The sequence below is a fragment of the Mixophyes fleayi genome, chromosome 11 (genome assembly GCF_038048845.1).
Source record: "Mixophyes fleayi isolate aMixFle1 chromosome 11, aMixFle1.hap1, whole genome shotgun sequence".
Lineage (NCBI taxonomy): Eukaryota > Metazoa > Chordata > Amphibia > Anura > Limnodynastidae > Mixophyes > Mixophyes fleayi.
In genome coordinates this window covers 94,795,553-94,818,927 of record NC_134412.1, presented here as the reverse complement: position 1 = coordinate 94,818,927, position 23,375 = coordinate 94,795,553, and the positions used below count along the sequence as shown (strand labels likewise).

General features: G+C 41.9%; 2 protein-coding genes and 1 long non-coding RNA gene across 5 annotated transcripts in view; 2 read left to right on the top strand and 1 right to left on the bottom strand.

Annotated features, from left to right (window-relative positions):
- Positions 1-23,375, top strand: part of SPA17 (sperm autoantigenic protein 17) — a 50,996-nt gene that overhangs the window by 9,238 nt on the left and 18,383 nt on the right. Inside the window, exons 1-5 of one of the 3 annotated variants that reach the window (XM_075190406.1) lie at positions 14,893-15,356; positions 17,869-18,053; positions 18,549-18,619; positions 18,887-19,006; positions 21,116-21,225. In XM_075190406.1, the coding sequence (XP_075046507.1) occupies positions 17,900-18,053; positions 18,549-18,619; positions 18,887-19,006; positions 21,116-21,225 (455 nt within the window). In that variant the 5' untranslated portion in view covers positions 14,893-15,356; positions 17,869-17,899. Of the gene's footprint in view, positions 1-14,892; positions 15,357-17,811; positions 18,054-18,548; positions 18,620-18,886; positions 19,007-21,115; positions 21,226-23,375 lie in introns of those variants that run through there. The other 2 variants (XM_075190405.1, XM_075190407.1) reach the window with 2 other exon arrangements.
- On the bottom strand, positions 374-12,405 carry SIAE (sialic acid acetylesterase). The gene is made up of 10 exons (XM_075190408.1): positions 12,305-12,405; positions 10,488-10,649; positions 8,042-8,217; positions 7,802-7,940; positions 7,417-7,609; positions 6,572-6,681; positions 6,141-6,274; positions 5,166-5,320; positions 4,011-4,206; positions 374-2,464 (listed from the first exon to the last, which is right to left on the bottom strand). The coding sequence occupies exons 1-10, from the start codon at positions 12,351-12,353 to the stop codon at positions 2,225-2,227; spliced, it is 1,554 nt and encodes a 517-aa protein (XP_075046509.1). The 5' UTR covers positions 12,354-12,405; the 3' UTR covers positions 374-2,224.
- LOC142107192 (uncharacterized) lies at positions 21,232-22,772 on the top strand. The gene is made up of 2 exons (XR_012679891.1): positions 21,232-21,621; positions 21,731-22,772. It is a non-coding gene; the product is annotated as an uncharacterized LOC142107192 (long non-coding RNA).

Here is a 23,375-nt window from a genome sequence, read left to right as displayed (position 1 = left end):
AATCAGATTCTAGTTATCATTTACTTAGTGCATTCTACAAAATGACAGCTAGAATCTGATTGGTTGCTATAGGCAGCATCTCCACTTTTTCAGGCCCGCAGTTTAGTAAATATACCCCCATGTGTTTTTCAGAAACAACCATAATTTCGGTTCTTAAACGAGAAGGGACAAGTACACAATATACAACATATATGTAAAAATGAAAGTATCTAACACTTGTGTATTTAATTTAATATGGAGAATGCAACATTTGAATTTATTAATAACAGTCCAGAAAAAATTCTCCTCTCATTACATTATTATATTGTGTACGTATAGGGTAAGTCCTTTGATACTAACACAAATGAAATATAAAACACGTAAAGATGACACAATAATTTAATTCCTCTTTATTACACGATGACACCAAGTAACAGAGACACATTGTACAACATTTACATACACAGAACCGTCATGGATGTAATTTACAATAATCTTTCCAATCCGTTATCAGACTGATGCATGTTCCATACCAACGCTACACATGTGTGTTATATACATTACATACATTATGTTGTATAATAGAGCTTTTGGAGATCTTTGTGGTCACATCCAGCCCACGAGCCAGCGGTGGGACAGACATGTGATATAGGTTGGAATTGTGTACTTGTGTAGAACGCCGAGACCTTATATACAGATCAGTCATTCAGGGCCTGATTCATCTTCAAAGTCCTGTACGTGCCGTATTTTGCATGAAATACCTGCGCATGTACCGGAGTGGAACTAACGTCAGTGGACGCAATTACATTCCATTCACGTCCAAGCGCCCATGACACTTCTGACGGCTATGACTTGAAGGACAGAACGGCGGAAGGAGGGGGAGGATGAACATAGGCGATGTACCGCAAGGACATGCTAACACACATCCAGCCGGTGCAAGCTTTGGGCATCTCTCAGGTGTGTGTTTTTAGCCGTATCACCTGCACCAGCTACAGAGCCAGGGTAAGTGCCGACTGATAGTGATGACATCACGTATGCTGCCAAAACATGTGTTTGCAAGTAAGAGAAAATGCATTTTATACACAGTAGGCATCAAGAACAATATGATTTATATTTCATGTAAAAAAATAAAACCTTTTTAAATATATATTTTCATTAATGATTATAGTAGTTTATTTAATAAAATAATATTTTTGCATGCGTTCTGATGTGAATTTATATATATACATACACACACACACACATATACACACGCTTGTGCGTATCCTGCAGTCTGTTGTCTGTCTACGTACAACAAGTACCGTACTTATACCACGATTCAAATGGAAACGTATCTTCAGATGCGTTTATATTTGGATACGGGCAGACGTGTGCAAGGTACGTGCAGTTTTTTTTTTACACGCAAATTGCGTTCAAAGATGAATCAGGCCCGTAAAATATATTATATAAAAATATATATTACCAGCTTATAAAACATTACTTAACATTACACTGCAAATGCTACAAAGGGCTATAACATTGGAACCATTAGCAAATATCTATACGGCTGCAGTGCGTCCTGTGCCTCTATGGTATTTCCCATGTAAGTTAGTTATTGAATGATTACGTTCCTATGTGCTCATATTGTAGCGTATGTCCCTTTAAATCATGAAGCTTGATCAACAACGGAAGACTTTTATTGAACTTAAATGCACAATATATGTTCATTTTGTGTGCCTTAATGAATCAGAGCCAGTGGGTCCAGTTTGACTTCACCTGAATGTTAGCATTCATATTTTGTGTACTTGCCGACCCCCGGAGAAAATGTTACCCTCCTATATCCACCTACCTAACTATTGAAGCAGGGCGGTCCTGTGATGACGTGTTTCGCTGCAAATTAAGTCATCATGATGCCCCCCCCCCCCCCCATCCCGCTCGAAATGTGACGTGTATAGAGGGGTGGACTTGCCTCTAGGACCTCATCCGGTATCTCCTGGGGAAGTGTTCCGTGGTCGGAATGTTTGTCCAGACTTGCGGGAAGTTGGGAGTTACGTCCTCACTCTCCAGCCAACTCTGGTGCAAGTGTCAATTTAACGGTGTATATTTGTGGATTTGTACACATATTGAGAAAAGCACAAAGAAAAGAGCAATAAGACTTTCGTGATTAATCCAATTAACGTTCAGCAATCGCCACCAATTGTGATTTACATTTTAATTATTTTTCAACCATCCCTGAAGAAAAAAAATGAAAAAAGTCCAACAAGTGTCACTTTTGAAAATACTTTAGGAAGATGGGAGCAGGAAGGTTCCTGTGGACGCTGTATATCGGACACTCCTTGTAATCACAAGGCCAATCGGACCAGGCATACCGGACCCCGGAGACGTGGGGGCACGCCTTAAACGAGACGGTGACCACGTTAGAAGACGAGGATATTAATGCTGCCGATACTGGAACCCAAACATAACCGTCGTCTTCATCCGTGTTCTGATTGTTGCTACAAAATACCTGCAGGAAAGACAGGTCAACAAATCAGATCCTGCATTCTGTAAACGTGGTGGGAATTATTGTCCACTGTGATTCATCATAATGACGGCTGGAGGTTTATATTGTGCTAACCTATATAGACAAATAATCAGTATTTAAACACTGAGGACCTGAGTCATTAAGAAAAGTATGGCAAAAAAAGGAGTAACTTTGCTCCTGGACAAACCATGTTACAATGCAAGGGGTGCAAATTAGTTTATTATTTTGCACATAAGTTAAATACAGTCTGTGTTTTCATGTAGCGCACAAATACTTGATAGCTTTATTTTTACACTGAAATTTAAAATTAATCTAGGACATGCGCTATCCCAACTATAAATCTGTCCCCACATTTTAAATTTACCTCCCCCTCCAATGCAACATGGATTTGCCCAGGTGCAAAGTTACTCCTTTTTTATGCTTTACTCTCCGTAATGACTCAGGCCCCTGGGGTCCATGCACACCAACATTTGTCCATTTAGGATTCCTCATGAACACCGAAGAGTCTAAACTACTGCAGCTAAATCTGCTTCGGCATTAATCGGAGGAAAGCATGGAGTGTGTGCATGGTTACAAGCATGCAGAATGACGTAAACACACTCCTTTAGAGTCAGGCTGGGTACGCTCAGAAGAGATCTATGGACGTTGCTGGTTGTGAGCGCATACACACTGCAGGATTGTATTGACATCGTTCCATCCTTGAATTACATTTTTAGTCCGGTTTAAAAATCAAATGTAACGATACAATGAGCTTTGAAACAATAATCGCTCATTGTTGGAGCGTGCACACTAATGCGATATCAGGCCGACGGTCGTTTATTGTGTGATTGGACCAACAATTGTCTGAAAACTCTGTAGTGTGTACCCAGACTTAGGAGTAAATCCAATTCTGCACCTTGGCAAAACCATGGACACCCGCACACCTCACGGCTGCAGTGTAGCAATGTTTTTGCCAAAGTGCAGAATCCCAGCTGTAAATTGCGGTGTTACAATAAAGCTGCCTAGTATTTGTGTGCTCCATGCAAAGCAGCCACTATAGTCCCTGCATGCAAAAATAAATTGTATTTGCATAGCGACATGGTTTGTTCCGATTTAAATCTTCACCCAGAATTAGCTCTTAGCTCTAAATGTGGCCCTAAAACAGTATCGCAGATACTCATGAAGTAGACAAAAAATACTGGCGGAGGATAAAATGTCGCCTAGGTGGAGGGATATCAAAAGTGCCATTCAGAATCAGAAACAAGCGGCTTGTAATAGATTATCACATGTCTTGTTGTGTTTTATTACGTTAATATTTATATGTTTCATCACGGAACTCTTATAAGTAGAGTCGTGTGACGTGTGGACGGAGCAGGGTTACTGGAAGCAGCGAGAACCTACGACAGCCTTACACATCCCTCTGGCTCCATTCTCTAACTGTTCATAATCCATAATAAAGTAATAATTGTGTATGATGTAAGCACAGATATTATATCTCTCACAGGTCACCTGACTGTGACCACACCCTGCCAATCCCGGACCACCTTACCTCAAATATGTTGTCACACGGGTGTTTTATTAGAAGGTCCTGGTCGTAGGTTATATTCATGTATGAATAACTGTAATACACATCAATCGTAACCGGGAACGGACCGTTAAAGGAGACCTCTTTCTCGCCGTAGGCCACAGCTCGTGCCCCCAAGGACAGCCTGTACGCTATAGTTTGCTTATCCCGTGGGTGAACGCTACAAAAAAGAACAAACTCATTATAATTAATAAGACACGTTATACATCCATTGTTGTTATACCTGAACAATAAAAATGCTCTGTGCTGCCGCCAACATGCCAACGCCCTGGCTATGTGTTGTTCTAACCCAGCCCACTTCCTCTCTGCTTGTCTGTGTGTACCCAGTATTTATGACAGTGCAGGTGATGGGATATTAGTGAAACGCACCTGAAAAATTTACAGAGATTGTGGTAAATGTAAAACATTTTTATATATATTAACGGTCACTAAACACGCTGAAATACACTATAAGATATCTGTTGATAGTCAAAGATTATATATATAATCTACAACACTACTATCTATTGTCCTCCTTTATCAGTCATGCTAGACTGCCTGGTGGTTACAGACAGGAAGTGTAATGTGCACAGTGTAATTGAGATATATATATATATATATATATATATATATATATATATATATATATAGCAATGTTATTATAAATAGATCCATATAACGCAACTTGTATCTAGATTTAGAGGTCCTTTTGATCTAGCTCTTTTACCAGTACTTTCACTTTGACCTGGCACCATAGAGCTTACAATCTAATGTGCAGTGTATGTCCAACACACACAAATACACACACAAATACGTTAACCAGTACAATAATTACCTATAACCTATGAGAATATTTCACCAACGCTCCCCTTCCCCCAGACAGAGCCTTGGGGTCCGATTCATGCAGCCGTATTCTCTGGGTCTCTGCCAAGGTGCGTAATACAGAACCTACAAATCAACTGAGCTAACCATCTCTTGGTGGCTGGTGATTGGTCCTACTGTTACACCCCATCCCAATTTTCTGCTGGGGCTATAAGAGAAATGGAGGAGTCCCATGGCTTGGGGGAGGGGCATTTTAGGAAACCTAGGTGGTAGCGCAGTTGAAGAAATCTACATATACGTGTATTCTGTTGAGCTGACCTTCCATACGGAGACTTTTCATCACCAAGGTCCATTGCCACCGCCATAAATGTATTTGGCATCATTGAGTTGGGGGCGTAACCAAAGTCAGCGGTTTGATGCCATCTGATCACCGGATAATTGTCGGTTGGTTTTCCTTTCTGGAATGTGCTTAGCTGGGGAGAATTGGTAGAGCAGAGTTACACCACACAGCGGGATATCAGGAGCGCCTCACGCGTTTCTCAAAGTCAACAGGAAGAAATCTTAGTGAAATGAAACAACTGACTACTGGTTTTCATTATTTATTGCTATAGATTTATAGCTCTGAGAATATTCTCCCTGGTAATCTGTAAAACTGTTGTAAAATGTAAGGATCTTTCATTTGGTCCAGTTTTCAGTAATAAAAGTCCCCTCTGTCCCCAACTGTCTGATTTAATTTACATTTTAGGATGAAACTAATGACACCTCCGCTCTGCACAAAATCTCTCTCATCCACACCCATTAACTGCTCCCATTCCCGGTTACAGGACTTTTTTCGGGCTGCACCCACTTTGTGGAATTCCCTCCCTCACACAGTAAGACTTTCCTCTAGTCTTCAAACCTTCAAGCGTTCTCTGAAAACCCACCTCTTCAGACAAGGTTATAGTATTACTCTACCACCCTCTTAATCTCCCTAGGTTACCCTATTACCACCCTCTACACAGCTAACACAAGACAACAACCCTCTGACCAACATAGTTGTGTGACTGATCACACAGCCCACTAAATACTTTGTAACCTTGACATTCTAGCTGGACAAATAATCAATATGATGCAGCACTTACCCTTGTGCATCAAACCATTGTCCCATAGAGTGTAAGCTTATGAGCAGGGCCCTCTTACCTCTCTGTCTGTATGTATTACCCAGTATTGTTTTATTACTGTGCTTGTTTTCAATTGTTAAGCGCTACAGAATTTGTTGGTGCTATATAAATAAATGATGATGATTGTTATTACCTGGACAAATCCGAAGGGGAAGTTGGGGTCAGTTTGCCCCAGGGAGCCCTCGTTGAAGGAGCGTCTCCAGTCTTTGATGAGAGACGGGAAGGTGCAGTTATAGAGATCAGTGTTCATACCGGTGTTCTGCTCCCCTGGAGGGATGACAGGGATATGGTTGTAGCATTGTGTAGTGTGATAAATGTTCACCATGTTCACTGCTGTATACAGGGAGCGATATCTGAAGAGGATCCAGCACAGGATGTGACTGGGGCGGGCCAGCTGATTTGGGGTGCTGTGTAGCGCATGCCTCGGCTGATTCGGGGCAGTATTTAGTGTGCATCTGAGCCCATTCTTGGTGCTGCGCAGGTCAACTAAGCTGGGAACGTTCATATTATTATTATTATATTATTTAGAAATCTTAGTGTTTTTCCTCTGTTCCAAATTCTTACCTTGGTACCATATGGCTCCTTTAATGGTCATGTTAAGGAGGGGGTGGATCATGGCGTTCCAGAGGACAGAATATTGGCACGGCCCAGCTATGATGTCGAAAAACTCAGGACTAATAAAGGCAGAATCAATTGACAGTATATTTAGCAAGAAATATCAAACGCCAGCCTATAATACCTGCAGAGCTCAGATACTTCCTATGATTCTATGTCGGAGGCCCTCAGAACAGTCACTATCAATATAAATGTGTAAATTATCAGACAATGGAATTCTAGTGATCAGACGGAATGTTGGTGACATCCGGGAGCTGAAGGAACAGTCATGTCCCCCTACAGCCTCGCACCATCACCTTACTTGTAACCTGGATCTGTTAGTGTGAAAATCGTATGTCCAGTTTTTTGTGTGTCTCCGTCCGCACCCCCAGCTCAGTCTGTACACGGCAATGGTGTGTAGTTTTCTGTTGTTTGAGTTTAATATTTTATCAGATTTGAATATGTCTAACCCTGTAAAGTATTAACTCTCTACCCAAGGGCTTGTACACACAGCATTGAAAACAATATAAATTAAAATGTTAGACAATTTCCTTGTACTTTGATCCTGGCTAACAGAACGTACTTCCGTGCAGCATAGTGCACTATGTACTGTAACAATCACTCCCATAAATATATATATATATAGGGTTCAATAGACTTTGTTGACGCACGCTAAGGCCCTTTATAATGCCTGTATGTATGTGACATCTTGTCCAGTTACCCCACGGTGATGATCATATGTTGCCATGATAACATTTGCTATCAACCGCTATACTGAACGCAGTCTACTTGCTCATCACACATCAATATTTCACCTCTTGAACATTTCCGGAGTCTCGGAAAGCCCACACTTGGCCAGCGCGGTTTTTGAAGACCAGGCTTCGACCGGCGTTCCTCCCCACGAAGATTCCACCAGTCCTATCGGATACTTCAGTCTGCGCGCCAAATGTCGACCGAACAACCAGCAGACGGCGGAAAAATAAGTAAAACTGCCGTGACCAAGGTTTTCTTTTCACAAAACACAGAAATAAAACAGGGATTATCAAAAAGCAGAGTCAATGCCATCGCCGAGTTACTGAGCTTTTTAGGTTAAATTATATAATCGTATTCTCAGAGATTTGATAAGAAGACAGAAGAGAACATTGCTCTCTGGCTAATATATAAACATGCTGCATTCAGCGTTATTAGAAAGTTGCTTACGAGGGGTTGGAGCTGACCACTCCAGGTCCACCTTTGCCAGGTCCTCAAGTTCCGTATCAGATGTTTCTAGCGCTGCAGTGAATAACCGAACGTAGGGATAATGTGGGGCCCGAGCCAGCTCCTCGCTAGCATTGAAGATCTGTTTATCAGAAGATACTCGATCATTTAACACGTCCTAGATAAAGAGGTCCAAAAAGTGAGATGCAAATCATTTTTCGGGGTGTCTGTCGCTCTTAATACCTGCGATACCGTCATCTCCATGTTGCTTTGTCCGCTACAAATCCAGACATCGCCGAACAGGATGTCGTCCAGCTGGATACTTGTAACTTCTTGCTTGTAGTTCTGCTGGGCAACCAGTTCATAGGGGCCCCCGTAATCCATAGGGTCCAGGGCCACCTTCCAGATACCAACGTCACCTGCCAGGGAAGATAAACGATAATAAATAATGGGGTTTGCTTATAATGGGGCAACATGAGGCAGAAAAATTACAGAAACTAAGAGATTTTACTAGGGTGTCCTTCCCCCCCATCCAAAGCTCTGGGGGCTTGTTACGTGCAGCCAGTTGTGAGCTCTGCCGGTTCTGTAATATAGAACCAGAAAATCAATTAGGCACGCCCTCATTGTGAAGCAGCCACGACCCTTTTTTGTAACTCACCCCTGTAAAGTAACATAGCACTGCAAAGCATCTGTAAAGAGGTATATTCAAGCTCTTCATTTGTAGGAACCGTGAGCAAAACAGCTGCACACGGCTCAGGCTGGGGTGCGAGGGGCACCTCAGTAAAAACTTTTATGCAATGCTATTGCTGCCTTCTTCATGCCTTTGTATAAATTAGTTGTGTTCATTTCTTTGATCGCTCTAGTGGACACGGGACTGTAGACAGGACTATGGACACGGGACTGTAGACAGGACTATGGACACGGGACTGTAGACAGGACTATGGACACGGGACTGTAGACAGGACTATGGACACGGGACTGTAGACAGGACTATGGACACGGGACTGTAGACAGGACTATGGACACGGGACTGTAGACAGGACTATGGACACAGTATTAGAGATTGGATGGATGATGCATGTTTGTGAGACATTTACACCAGTCGCACTAGAACCAATGTAAGTGTGTATCTATATATCTTTAAGAACTGCCAACCCACTGTGTTATTACCAATGTCTGTGGATATGGCTGTCAGCATAGAGTACACACTTATACTGTTTAAAACTCTCAGGACAGAGTCCCGTGCTTCTACGTAAATTCTAAATGATTGATTTAGTTTCATATTTACATAGTCAGTAAAGTTGAAAAAAGAAGCAGGTCCTTCAAGATCAAACAGTAATAAATTCAAATTATGTTGATCCACTGGAAGGCAAAACAAAACCTGACTGTGTCATATGCAAGCTAATTACTAGTCATATAAAACTGGAAATACATGTTTGTGAATTAATTCATAGTATAAGCTTGGTGTGGCTCAGATGAACACTGTGTCCAGCCACGGCTTAAAACTGAAAGGGGGGGGGGGTCCTAAATTAATGTCTCTCTTTGATTTAGCTTCTAAACTATTCTGCTCTACCTATGAGGTACTTATGGATATAGAGTTCCAGACACATAGTTACGGATGGGTGCCCAATACCAATTTATGGCACAGGTCGTAAAGGCTTTTGAAGCTGCTCCTTAAGGTTACATCAATAACATCAGTGATATCCAAAAAACAGACCCCCTCACCTTCTTAGTGCTATCTGTGCTATCTCAGGACATCTCAAAGGGGGTGACAGGAAAGTTGGGATGAGTTTGAATGAAAGTGAATAAGGACACAGGAAAATGTCATATTTTCTCAAAAATCCTACTTACAGGAGTTATGTTTGGTATCCAAATGAAGGAAAACTTATGACTGGTGTGGAGTTAATATCATCTTTGTAGAATTTTCTAGTAACACAAATTAAGGTGTTAGGCTTAGCTTGGTTTTAGAAAGCAACATCGTTGAAACAGAGATCATTTGGTTTATGATAACCCTAATGAAAGTAAATTGTGATAGATTAATTTAAAGGGAGAACTGAAAGAGTGTCAGCTCTTCACAAAAAAAGCCTTGGTGGTAACATAAATGCTAAGGCAAAGTTAGTGTGTAATTTTTAAACAGCAGGTGATTGTTTTTGATTAACCCTTTGTCACACACGTCATGCAGGCTCATGCGAATGCTGAACCGTGACAGTCTGGCAGAATCTGTTGTGCGTTATAAATAAAGGATTTTGTATTCCTCCAATCAGACGTCTTAGCCAATTTAGCATAGGAGTAAAAAAAAAATAATCCTTCCTCATCCCAAAAACGGCAATCAAATAAATTCCCTCAATTAATCACCCTCATACTGTCCTCAACTAATTATAGCTACAGATCCATCCAGTCCATTTATTCAGTTACCCCTGGTGGTATCGCCAGGCGTAACCATCGCCAGGGGTAACCATCGCCAGGGGTAACCCTTTGTTATATAAAAGCGAGAAAAAGTCGAATCAGCTTTGAAAACACTTTGCGCTGGTTTCAGTAGGTGTGAGACTGGCAGGTTCTGTAACCTGTGTAGAGAGCGTCAGAATCCTGGACCCTGATTAACAACCATATCCACCAATAAGCATCTATCCTACCACGATCCCACCACACGTGTAATTATACACAGCTCCTATATTTCATCACTTTTTACCATTGACGTTCACAGCTTTCTTCGAGACGGTTTCCATTCCTCGCAGAAGAGAGATTGTTACTTGGGCTCCCACCTCTCCGTACCCCCAGACAACGGCACGGGCTGGTTTTTGCTGCAAAACCATGTGTTCTCCATAATATGAGGCAAACCTGAATGTAGCATCTGGAAAAACAAATACACTATCACTTCCTGAACAGAATATAACATCAGGAATACACAAATACACTGTATCACCTGCTGAACAGAATATAACATCAGGAATACACAAATACATTGTATCACTTGCTGAACAGAATATAACATCAGGAATACACAAATACATTGTATCACTTGCTGAACAGAATATAACATCAGGAATACACAAATACATATATATATATATATATATATATATATATATATATATATATATATATATATATATATCATAGGGATGTGCACCGGCCACTTTTGGTGTCTCGTGTTTTGGATTCGGATTTGCTTGAGGTTTTGGGTTTGGATTTGTTTCGCAAAACACCTGACGAAAGGTTTTGGTTCGGATTTATTTTGAAAAAAACATAAAAAGTGTTAAAATCAAGTTTTTTGGTTTATTTTCACTCCTACGCTATTATTAACATCAATAACAATCATTTCCACTAATTCCCAGTCTATTCTGCAGAATCAGTGAACTTTGTAATATTGCAGTACCAATGGACTTATACTGCAGGATTGTTTTTGGATATTTTTTTTTTTATTTTTTTTATAACTTTTTTTAAAAATTTTCATGCTGTGCTGTGTCCTTCTGAGGGCATTGTTATTTCCCCAGCACAGCACAGCACAGCACAGCACTGAACTGAACAGCACGAGATATAGCAGGACAGAGGACCACCTAACACACCCTCCCTCTACCCTGATCAATGCCCGAGTGAAGATGGCGGCGACTAGCGGGGAATTTATAGGATCCCAGTATGGCGAGATCCGACAGCGGGATTATGACTCAGAGCCTCGGTTTCAGTTTTGCAATTGGCGGGAATACCCGGATCTGTCTCGGATCCGGCTCGGATCGGCAACGTTCGGGTGGGCTCGGATTTCAGATATCCGAGCCCGCTCATCTCTAATATATCAGCCACCCAGATGTATTCACAACTTTGCATTAACAATGCCTCTGACGCACAGTTACCAGAAGGTATAGGAGAAAGTATTACTGCTCATGCAGAGAAAGGGTTAATGATTGCTATTACTGGGATAGAGCCGGATGTTGCTTCTTTCCCCATTGAATGTCCAGACAGCAAAGAACACAGGATTTAAATGGTTAAACATGAACGTCTGCAAGCAGTGGAGAAGTCATTGTCTGGCTACAGATCATGTGACACTGTCCGCATGACCATTGCTGACACACATACTGTGCTTTAATTTTCCTGGGATAGTCCTGTTTTATTACAACTCTCTCCCCCCTCCACCAACCTCTGCTCCCTCTAAACTCAGCAAACTGGAGATGATAGTGTTAACATACAGCCTACAGCAAGGAGTCCTCATTATATTGACCTTGTTTTAACTCATTCCTTTCTGAATTGGTCGGTTAAGAGGGATCATTGTCCTCAGAGACCCTAACTTATATATATATATATATATATATATATATATATATATATATATATGTTTAGTTGTACCCACAAGGAATCTCTGCAAGGCTATGATACATTGTAGCATGTGAAATTAATTTTGCACAGACCATAACCTACACTGATGAGCCCCAATGAATGGAGGGTACACTACAGAGTGATCATGTAATCAGTCCTATGGATGACATGTAATACAGAGATATACAGGGTCTGTACCTGCACTGATGAGCAGTGATAGCAGCAGCAGCAGTGTGATCCCAGTCATCTCCCCAGCAATTGTCTTACACCAGGAAGTGCTGTCGTAGTGTCTCCCGGAGGGGAGGGGCTGTGACTGTATTTATTACAGGGAAATTACAGACGGGTTATAAAGCTCACCCAGATACTGTGTTATGTGTTTACCTAGAGATGCTGCCATAACTTTTACACTACTTTCTTTTCTAGAGCTCTAGTCTGAACTCTCCTCTCTCATTCCCATACAATGCCAGGGGTGTTGGACTATCAACCAATGAGAAAAGACCAATGAAAAAGTAATTAGTGACAAGTGCACTTTAAATGAGGAAAAGCACCAATCTAATTTACAAAGCTGCACAAACAACTCAAAACCTCTAGAATGTACGCTCTTGGGGGCTCTCTACCTACTGTCCCACGTCTGTCCTCTGTCTGACTCCCTCGTACGTCACATCACGTCTTTTGCTGCAGTCCCCATCGTATAACTGTGCTACTTACGTGTATTACCTCATCTATGTGTTACTGTCTTCTGTATCCGGCGCTACGGAACCAGTGGAGCCTTATAAATGAATAAGAATAAATGGAGATTTGCAGCAGAAATTCCGTTTCTCCTTTTTCAATAACATTCTCCTCTTGACTCTTCTCTATATATGTATGTATGTTATTAGCTGAGTATGATGGATGTGGTTCAGGAGATCAGCAGCACTCATTGCTCATTCCTCTCAACTGTCCAAATTTGAAGGTGTGACTGTCCTCATTCTTGGGCTATCCCGACAGCAAGGACTTCTGTCCCACTGGGAGTGTGAGAGGTGTGGCACGCACAGGGCTGCAAAGAGGAGTTTTGGGCCCCGGTACAGCAAATTCTTGGTGCCCCTCCAATAGCTGCCGAAGGGGGTGTGGCAACACCAGGTTGGTGGCTCCTCCTACTACCACTACTAATTTGTACCTGCTCCCCCCGCCCCTCGGCACCCTTAAGCGCACACACCTGCCACTGAGCATGCAAGCATTTGTAGGGGAAAATAGGTGGATTCGGGGTGGGCCCGCGGGCATCCCCCCCTCACCCCCTCAAAGTGAATCAACCACGTCTCCTTTTCGGATCCGCACTACCCAATCTGTCCCAACACTTTTCTGAAATATGTTCTAATCTGCAACATTTTCTTTTGTTTACAATGATATATTTCCTGGGGGCTCTTTTTGGTTATTACTGATGTGAGCAAACTTCAATTTCTGTTATTGTACACAAATAAAAATTCAAAGAAAACCACAAAAGCTTATGTACTGGATACTCAGAGCCGCTAGGATCATTGGTTGCTGGAGGTTACCCCATTAATATATGCATGAAGTGAAATAAAGATAATTCACCAGTGACTTATTGAGGGCTGTCCGGATGAGCTACGGAGGGCCGCCATGGTGAGATATTGAGCACTGTCCTAAAAAGCAATTGAGGTCCATCCTAATAAGCTACTGAGGGATTTCCTACTGAACTGATGGTGGCATCCTAGGGAGCAATTATGAACCATCCTGTTACCGGTTGGGGACAGTTCTATTATAGAACTTCTACACCTAGGACTGAGTTACTAAGAACTTCCCCAGTGAAGCTTGGCCTCAGATATTAGGTCCTATGAAAGGTTTCGCCTGTTTAGTGCAGTACAAGTCTCTGGCTGATTATTCAACAGCCTGTAAATGTGACTGTTAAAAGATGATTAACAGGTTGTACTGGAATTACATTATTGTAACTTGTCAATGATCATAAATTAACCTACATGACCTCATTCCTTCATAATATCTGTACTACTTCCATCCGATGTTCCAAAACTCTGAAATAGCCTAATTATTACAGCAAGAACGGACTAAAAAGTCTACACAAACCTGTGATACTCAATTAAGTGTAAAAAAAAGCGACAGATCTCGTCCTATACTTCTCACCGGATGAATCTTGTGCTCTCCTGACGCACTACGGCCTACATGTGAGTTTCTAGGCGCGCTCCCAGTAATGTAGCGCAAAGCTTCAAACACACACATTTCATCATAATAATAATAATAATAATAAACCAGTCGTAATAAAGACAGCTTCAATCTCCCCTCACACTCATGATTAATGTAACCATCAATAAGAATAAACAGCAGTATTTTTGGAGAAAAAAAAGTTATATTCCGTGAAAGCGGTGGTAGGAAGGTGGACTATGACGTGACGCTTACACTTGCGCAGCGCGCACTTCTAGATGAAGGAAACATGTCACCATGCACTTTGAGTCTTTAAGGATAAGACATGTTTTCATTCATTTCATGGATTGTGATGATCCTTGTTAATTAGGTGCGGGAAGCAATTGCCAGCGACACCCAGCGAATCTTACCAATTGCTGTATAGGGCGAAGTCCTATCTCCAGCGAAAACACCCGAGATAGGGCTTTTGCCTTTTAATAAATAGAACCCTAGATGAAGTAGGAGTATAATTTGGTTTTATAATCCAATAATGTTATCAATGCATTGCGCTAAATATTTACACACTCACTATAATTATATATATATATATATATATATATATATATATATATATATATATATATATATGATGGGGTCACAGGTAGGGTGTCCATTGAAGCACAAAGGAAACCTACAGGGCACCTCAGTCACAATTTGCAGGCGCTCCAAATAAGTAAAATATAAATACTGGTATAGAATATGCATTGATATGTACGGCTATATATGAGTGCAGCTTTCTGCAGATATCATATAGCTCAAAATTCATTCACCCAGAAAAGTTTCTCTCCCAATATTGTGGGTGTTAAGATAAGTTGGTGGCAGGGGTCACATGATACCTAGTGTCAGGGACAGGCAGTCCCGTCTTTATACACAGCTGGCAGCACAGCCCGGTATAGCCCTGTGTGCTGCTGGTGCAGGGAGAAACGCATTGGCTGGGTCTGAGCCTCGTCTCTCCCCGTACACCAGCGTTCTATGGTTGTCATAGAGACGGAGTGTAACAATGTATCAACTCAACTCTGAATAACTGTCGCCGGGATTGGGAGATTCTGCGAGTCAGGTACCTGGGCCGGGGTCTGCTCCATTATAGATGTGTCATATACTATTTATCTATCTGTATGATATCTACAATAGATATATTATATCCCAGAATTATACTATATATATATATATATATATATATATATATATATATATATAATATATAATGTATATAATATAGATTTATAAGTAAATACCTGTATAAAATAACTATATTCTCATGCTTTTATATGGCCACAAAAGTTCCAGGTGACCTCTTATCACCATATAATTTACAGTAGGGAGTGCTCTATCCCACATGTCATAGTAACATCACGCCACTCACTGTATATCTTGTATTATTATTATATGCTGTTTGTATTATACGGTTATCTTACATGTGTTGTCTTCTCCATTGCCTGCTATCACTATGTATTATCTTCTTTTCCTATAAATACACATATATCATTTGTACGTACACTAAGCATATACATCATTTCTCTCTATAAATATGTATATTGCACAGTGCAGTATATATACTCCACATACATGTACTGTATAATTCACTGTAGAATATGGTATGAATATATATATATATAATCTTTATCTAGAAATATCTCAATGTATGTGTATGATTATTGCTATTAATTGGTCAAGGAGAGAATGTGTGATTAACGCCCTGTACAGCATAAGGTGACATATATATATAGAGAGATTTGCGTCTGGCCATTTCGGAGAGGTTCAAAGTTCCGGTAATACAATCTTCCAGTGCCGCATGTTACTATTACTTCACCATTCTGTGGATTGGTTACACAACTATGCCATGTTGTGATGCGAAGTATTGGCGTATTAGCAGGCCCGGCGCACCCATTAGGCAAGGTTAGGCACTTGCCTAGGGCGCCGGGCTCTGGAGGGCGCCACAGAATACTAAATGACTTTAAAACTGTGCGGCGACCGCTGACCATACCTGTCACGGCCGCCGCACAGCATTCAGATGCACGGGGAGGGGGGAAGAGGCTATTTTGTCACCACCGCCGCCTCTCTGCTCCGTCTCCTCCCCTCCACTTACTAGTGTCAGTGAGTGGAGGGGAGGAGACGGAGCAGAGAGGCGGCAGTGGTGAGACAAGGTGAGGAGAGGAGGGAGGAGGGCGGCGATTTTTGCGGGGGGGGGGGGGGGGGGGGCGCCGATTTTTTAAAAATGCCTAGGGCCCATGGACCCTAGCACCGGCCCTGCGTATTAGCAAGTACTAGTTCTCTTACGGTCAGTGGGCGCACGTCTTTCCTGGCACTTTTGATTTGATTTGATGGCCTGGCTCCCTAAAGCTGCCTTATTTTGTCCACCCTATTACCCACATTTGTAATAATACTACACACAATTGTCATAATATTACCCACATTAGTAATAATAATACTACACACATTAGTAATAATACTACACACAATTGTCATAATATTACACACATTAGTAATAATACTACACACATTAGTAATAAGATTACACACCTTAGTAATAATAATGCACACATTAGTAATATTAGTGATACATACATTGAATATTATTATACTTGTAGGTGTCACACAGACACGTTTGTATTATACAGAGGTGTGTTCTCTATACAATTCTATACATCAGAAAGAAAAGAGGGAAGACTGGGTTGGAGAGAGGAGCAGGGGGATTTCGATTTTCTTCTACTTTGTGTTTAGCGGCTCGTTACACCAGGCTGTGTCTTTATGTCATTTAATGGGTTCTTTTTCAAATATTTTCTTCCCTAGAGTCCTGCCCATATTGCAGTTTACATAGATACCACCAGGGGGCACAACATAACCAAGAATATGGCTTTTTAAACAATTTACAATATAATTCCACTTTCAAATAAGTTACCATTCAATATATAATGTCCAAACTTCCATGTCTGTCAATACAGCATAGTGCCTGTGACTGGATAACACATGCTAGGATACAGACGGTGAAAAGGCAATACTTCAAATCTGTCCACACACTGAAACCTGACATGGTTTTGCTAAGCTGCATTGAATGAGGCCTGTAGTTCTTAGTGATAGTATTGCAATGGCTGGTGGGAGTTGTAGTTTATTGCAACAATCATTGAGCCCAGGGCTGTAACGTCCAAACACATATCTTGGTCAAATATTAGTTTTATTACAGATATTATTTAAGTATGAAATTATCCTTTAAATGCATATCTGCAACTTGTCAGGCACTTATAATCAGAGTTAATGTTAATAAGCGTCATATACACAGATGTAGAGATTTCAGAACATTTTGATACAATTCCCAAAGACACCCGCAGAGCCTGGCCAGGGACGTGAATAACACACGTGTTACTGTAACACCACAAGTCACTGACAGTCTTGATTACTAATTATTGCTAATCCTTAATGCGCAAATCCTTAATTGCAAAAGCAGATTTGGCAACTAATGCATTTCCCTTTGAGCTGATTGCACCTGACTGCGTGCTGCGTGCTGTGTGTTTCAGGTCATTGTTGTTCCAGGACTGACTTGATTTCACCAATGCTCTTATTTGCATCTACAGGAACGGGAACATTTACTATAACATTAGGAATATGTCGATTCCTTTCTCAAACACAAATTACCGCATCCCCCAGGGTTTTGCCAATCTCCTTGAAGGGCTGACCCGGGAGGTGCTGAGGGAGCAGCCGAAGGATATACCGCAGTTTGCAGCAAAATATTTTGCAGGAATCCTTAAAAAGAGAGAGGGTGAGTTGTGTACACAGCAAGTCACTATTATTACAGTGTATATATATATGTATATCTGTCATCACCATGTTACACAACGCTGTACAGAGAATCATTTGCATCAGTGCCTGTCCCAGTGGAGCTTACATTCTAAATTTACTACCACAAATACACATGGGTCTATTTTGCTAGCAGCTAATTAACCTGTCAGTATGTTGTTGGAGTGTGGGAGGAAACTGGAGCATCCGGAGTAAACCCACGCAAACACGGGGAGAACATACAAACTCCACACAGATAGGGCCTGATCAGAACTGAACGCATCACCCCAACGTTGTGAGGTAGCAATGCTAACCACTCTGCTCCCCAATCCATTGAAGTGTAGTTGCCATTTACAGCTGGGAAGTGTCTCATTAGTAGTCACATTAGGTGTTATTTAGTACATGGATGTGTCGCGGAGGTCTGACTATAATGTACAGGCCATGAGAGTATATCCCGATCTGTGTTTCCTGATTTCAGAGTCCGGCTTTGATCCCGCAGAATGGGGAGCCGCCCTGCAGGACAGATACTACAACAACCACTCTTTTCAGGTATCTACGAGAAACAACGGTCTCTGCGCCCAGAGAACTGACGGCATCTGAACAAGTTCTTCCTGTAGATTATAGATTACACAAACTGCTCCCCAGATCTGTGACCTAACTAGTGACTATGACTCACGTACCTCTCTACACGGAGCACCATCACCTGCCCTATAATATGTGTCCTGTAATAATAACACCTTAACCCCCCGCAGTCTCTGTGTCTCTAGAGCAGCTGAATATCCTGGTAAATGTCTTGTTACGTTGTGTTGGTTGTAGGACTTTGGTGATACCACGTTCACATCACACATAGGAGGTGTCAGTGACAGAGGACAAAGCGTCTCAGTATCGGACAGATTGGTGGATCTCCCCTCATCTGTCCCTGAGGAGGAACACAAGGTACGGTCTGTAGTACACATTATTATTATTATTATGGAGTCTTTGGGCCTCATTCATTAAGAAAAGTTAAGCTATAAATTGAGTAAGTTTTCTTACTCAAGTTTTCTGGACAAAACCATGTTACAATGCAAGGGGTGCAAATTAGTTTATTATTTTGCACATAAGGAAAATACTGGCTGCTTTTTCATGTAGCACACACATACTTGATAGTTTAATTTTTACACTGAAATTTTAAGTTGTTCTAGGGCATGTCCTACCCCGACTATACATCTGCCATCACATTTTAAATTTACCTCCTCCTCCAATGCAACATGGTTTTGCTTTACTTACTTTTACTTAACTTTCCTTAATGAATCAATCCCTCTGTTTGTCTAATACAGGTTACTGTTCTGGAGTCTCGGTCTGTCTAATACAGGTTACTGTTCTGGAGTCTCGGTCTGTCTAATACAGGTTACTGTTCTGGAGTCTCGGTCTGTCTAATACAGGTTACTGTTCTGGAGTCTGTCTCTCTAAAACAGGTTACTGTTCTGGAGTCTCGGTCTGTCTAATACAGGTTACTGTTCTGGAGTCTCGGTCTCTCTAAAACAGGTTACTGTTCTGGAGTCTCGGTCTGTCTAATACAGGTTACTGTTCTGGAGTCTCGGTCTGTCTAATACAGGTTACTGTTCTGGAGTCTCGGTCTGTCTAATACAGGTTACTGTTCTGGAGTCTGTCTCTCTAAAACAGGTTACTGTTCTGGAGTCTCGGTCTGTCTAATACAGGTTACTGTTCTGGAGTCTCGGTCTCTCTAATACAGGTTACTGCAGAGCCGTAACTATGCAGGTGCGGGTGGTGCCGTCACCCAGGGCGCAAGCCCAAGGGGGTGCAGCCTATGTGCCCGGGCTCAATCACTCCACACAGCGCCCTACGTGAACCACAACTCTAATCTCGCCAGCTATATCGCCAGCTTCCCCCACAAGCAACAACTCATTGCCGGCATCAGAAGCAGTGGAACGCATGTGCGCTCCACCGGAAGCGGGAAGTTCAGCATTTGGAATGCAAGTTTGCGTTCCAAATGCCTTATAGAGTCTTCTTAATACACCATCTTATCAGTTATCTAACGGGAGCCGTAGGGTGATTATATCACATCTTTACATCCTCTATAGGTCCTATTAGTACAGACATTCCCCTATAGATTCTTCCTAATACACCTTACATCTTGCAGATAGGCTACAGCTCTGTCACTTTATTCCTTCACAAACTAGGTCCTAACAGAACGGACATAAAATAACTTTGCAGGGTCTAATTATTTTAATAGCCCTTAACATTTAAGTAATGACCTTTCAGGACGTGAGCACAGACCCAGTAGGATGAAACTTTCCATTTCTGCTGATGTTAAAGTGTTTCTGTCACCTACACAATGACCAGGAATAAGACGCACAGTTCTCACCGTTACTGTCTGTTCGTCTCCTTCCTATTAACCCCTATATGTTATACATGTGGATGCAGAAGCCGGTATCCCATAAGCCTCAGCATTTGCCCCTCCCACATACACTTAGGCAGGCTATAATACCCCATGCTGGCACATGGCAAGGAATCTAGAGAGAGGATTTTCCTGATTAGGGGGTTTATTTCCCATAATTTGGAGTATTATGCCTAAAATGTTCTATATTACATATAAAAATACTTTTGTTTTTTTTTCCATTCGGCTCCTGCCCCATCTTATGAAAGAATTTAGTAGTGCTCCTCGCAGTGACTAGGAGGCCGTGTTCATCGATCATGTCTGTATGTATGATAATCCTCTTCATTAAAGTGTGTAGCAGTGCTCCTCACAGTGACTATAGCGAGCGCTGCTAATTTATTATGCCTATAAGTCATTCACCTGTTAAGTAAACTGTATAGCAGTGTTCTTCACAGTGATTATAGGTGGCAGTGCTCAGTGATTGTGTCATTAGAAGCCATTCACCTTTTCATTAAATTATTTAGCAGTTCTCCTCACGGTGACTGTAGGAGCCAGCGCTCATGTCTGTACAATATGTATGAAAATTATAACTAAACTGCGACAATTACTTACTGTTTTCTTTTCTGGATTGTGGAACTTGTATCACATGTCCTGTGGTTCTCCTGCAGAATGACGCAAACGAGCAGCGGACAGAGGCCGCTACGGTGATTCAGGCTGCGTTCCGCGGACACCTGGCCAGAGAGGAGGTGGAGAAACTCCGGATGCAGCCTGGAGAGAAGTGAGTGAGATCAGCAGGAACGAGAGGGATTATTCTGCTCTCCAAATACTGCCATAGTCTTCTCAATGCTCTAATAAACGCCTTCTCTTTCTCTGCCACGGAATGTGCTACGTTTCATTAACTCGAGTGATTGTGTGACCGGGTAATTGTTGCTGAGAGAGTGAGTATTGTGAGTATACGAGATCTGTCCTAATCTCCACTCTGAGCCACACTCGCTCCTCTTGTCTCAGCTGTGCTCTCTTCCACTTAGATTGTAAGCTCTCTGACGAGCAGGGCCCTGTTTTCATGCATTTATTTTGTCTACAAAAAGATAGTTGTTGGCAGCGCTTATCCTTAACAAGGTGTGTATCTAGCAATATGAAAACATGAGGTATTGGTTCATATTTTGATCAAAATGTTTAAGCCTCCATCCCAGTATCAAGGGCACCTCATTATATGCAGGTCCTACACTGATGCTTCAAACACCATTAAAATGCAGTTAAAATCAGATGCACTCACCTCCCAGGTATAGGGGCTTCATCTAGCAAGGGCTGGCTTGTGGGCCACACCCAGGTGAGCCTTCAATAGGCCCGATGGTCAGCTGCTAAGACATCATAAGGCAATATTTTGAGGCAATACCAGAGAATAAATAAGTCAGCGCTCAGTATATCCCGTATTATATATGGTACCTGCTGCATGGCAATATAAATGCCCTATATGTATATGAAATGGGCCCAATGGCCTCATTAAGGAAAGTAGGCAAAAAAATGAGTAAGTCTGGACAAAGCATGTTACAATGCAAGGGGTGCAAATTAGTTTATTATTTTTGATAAATACTGGCTGTTTTTTCATGTAGCACACACATACTTGATAGCTTTATTTTTACACTGAAATTTAAAGTTGATCTAGGACATGCTCTATCCCAACTATAAATCTGCCACCACATTTTAAATTTACCCAACCCCCCCTTCCAATGCAACATGGTTTTGCCCAGGTGCAAAGTTACTCCATTTTTTTTGTTTTGCTTTACTCTCCTTAATGACCTTTAAGCCCACAAATTGAAATGTTCAGATACGGAGCACAAAGATAAAAATATTGTTATAGTCTTACCCTGCCTTTTTGCTGAAAATCTGTGGAATTCTGCCTCCTCCATCAAAAATAACTATAGTCACCTCATATGTGACTGTGTACAAAGCTAGTCTTATATTATGACAAAAGTCTCAAATGTTAAAGCACGACATCACTGGCAATGCTGTTATGTGCGGTTCCACCAATCTTTATTCTATATAGACCTTCACACAAGTCCCTTTGGCTTTTGACTTGGCCCAAGTTACAGAAGCATCAGTTTTCTAGGTAAATGCCTTCTTTCTCTAAAAATACAGCGCGGGGGTCCTGAGTTTGAGTCCGACCTGGGCCCTATCTGTGTTGTGTATGTTAGGGAATTAGACTGTAAGCTCTATTGGGGCAGGGACTGATGTGAATGGTAACATATCCTCTGTACAGTGCTGTGTAATTGGAGCTATATAAATAAAAATAAATAATAAAAACTCCTATTCTCTCCCTTGTAAGCTCTCGTCTTGATTACTGTAACCTCCTTCTCTCTGGTATACCCAGCTCCCGCCTACCCCTCTCCAGTCTATCCTCAATGCTGCCGCCCACCTCCGTTATCTCTCCTGCCGCTCATCTCTGCTGTCCATCTCCGCCATTCGCTACATGGCCTACAAAGCTCTCAATCAATTCCCCCCTACATCTCCAACCTCATCTCTACCTACACTCCTACCCGCCCCCTCCGCTCTGCCTGTGACCGCCGCCTCACTACTTCACTGAACACCACTTCCCACTCCCACCTCCAGGACTTTGCCTGGGCCACTCCCCAACTTTGGAACAATCTCCCACGCCCAATCTCAGGTTAGCCTCTACTCTCAAAGGCTTCAAGCGTGCCCTTAAGACTCATTTCTTTATTCAAGTCTATCAGTCCTCCTCCTAACTCCCTTGTCCCGGCTCTCTCTCCCAGTTAGTACCCCCCTATTTGTGTCTCCCCCTTTCCTTTAGGATGTAAGCTCTCAGGAGCAGGGCCCTCTTTCCTTGTGTTCTCCTAATATCCCATTACCCCCTGTACCTCTTGGCTGCTTCTCAGTTTTCTTGAGCTCAGGTTTACTTCCCGCTGATCA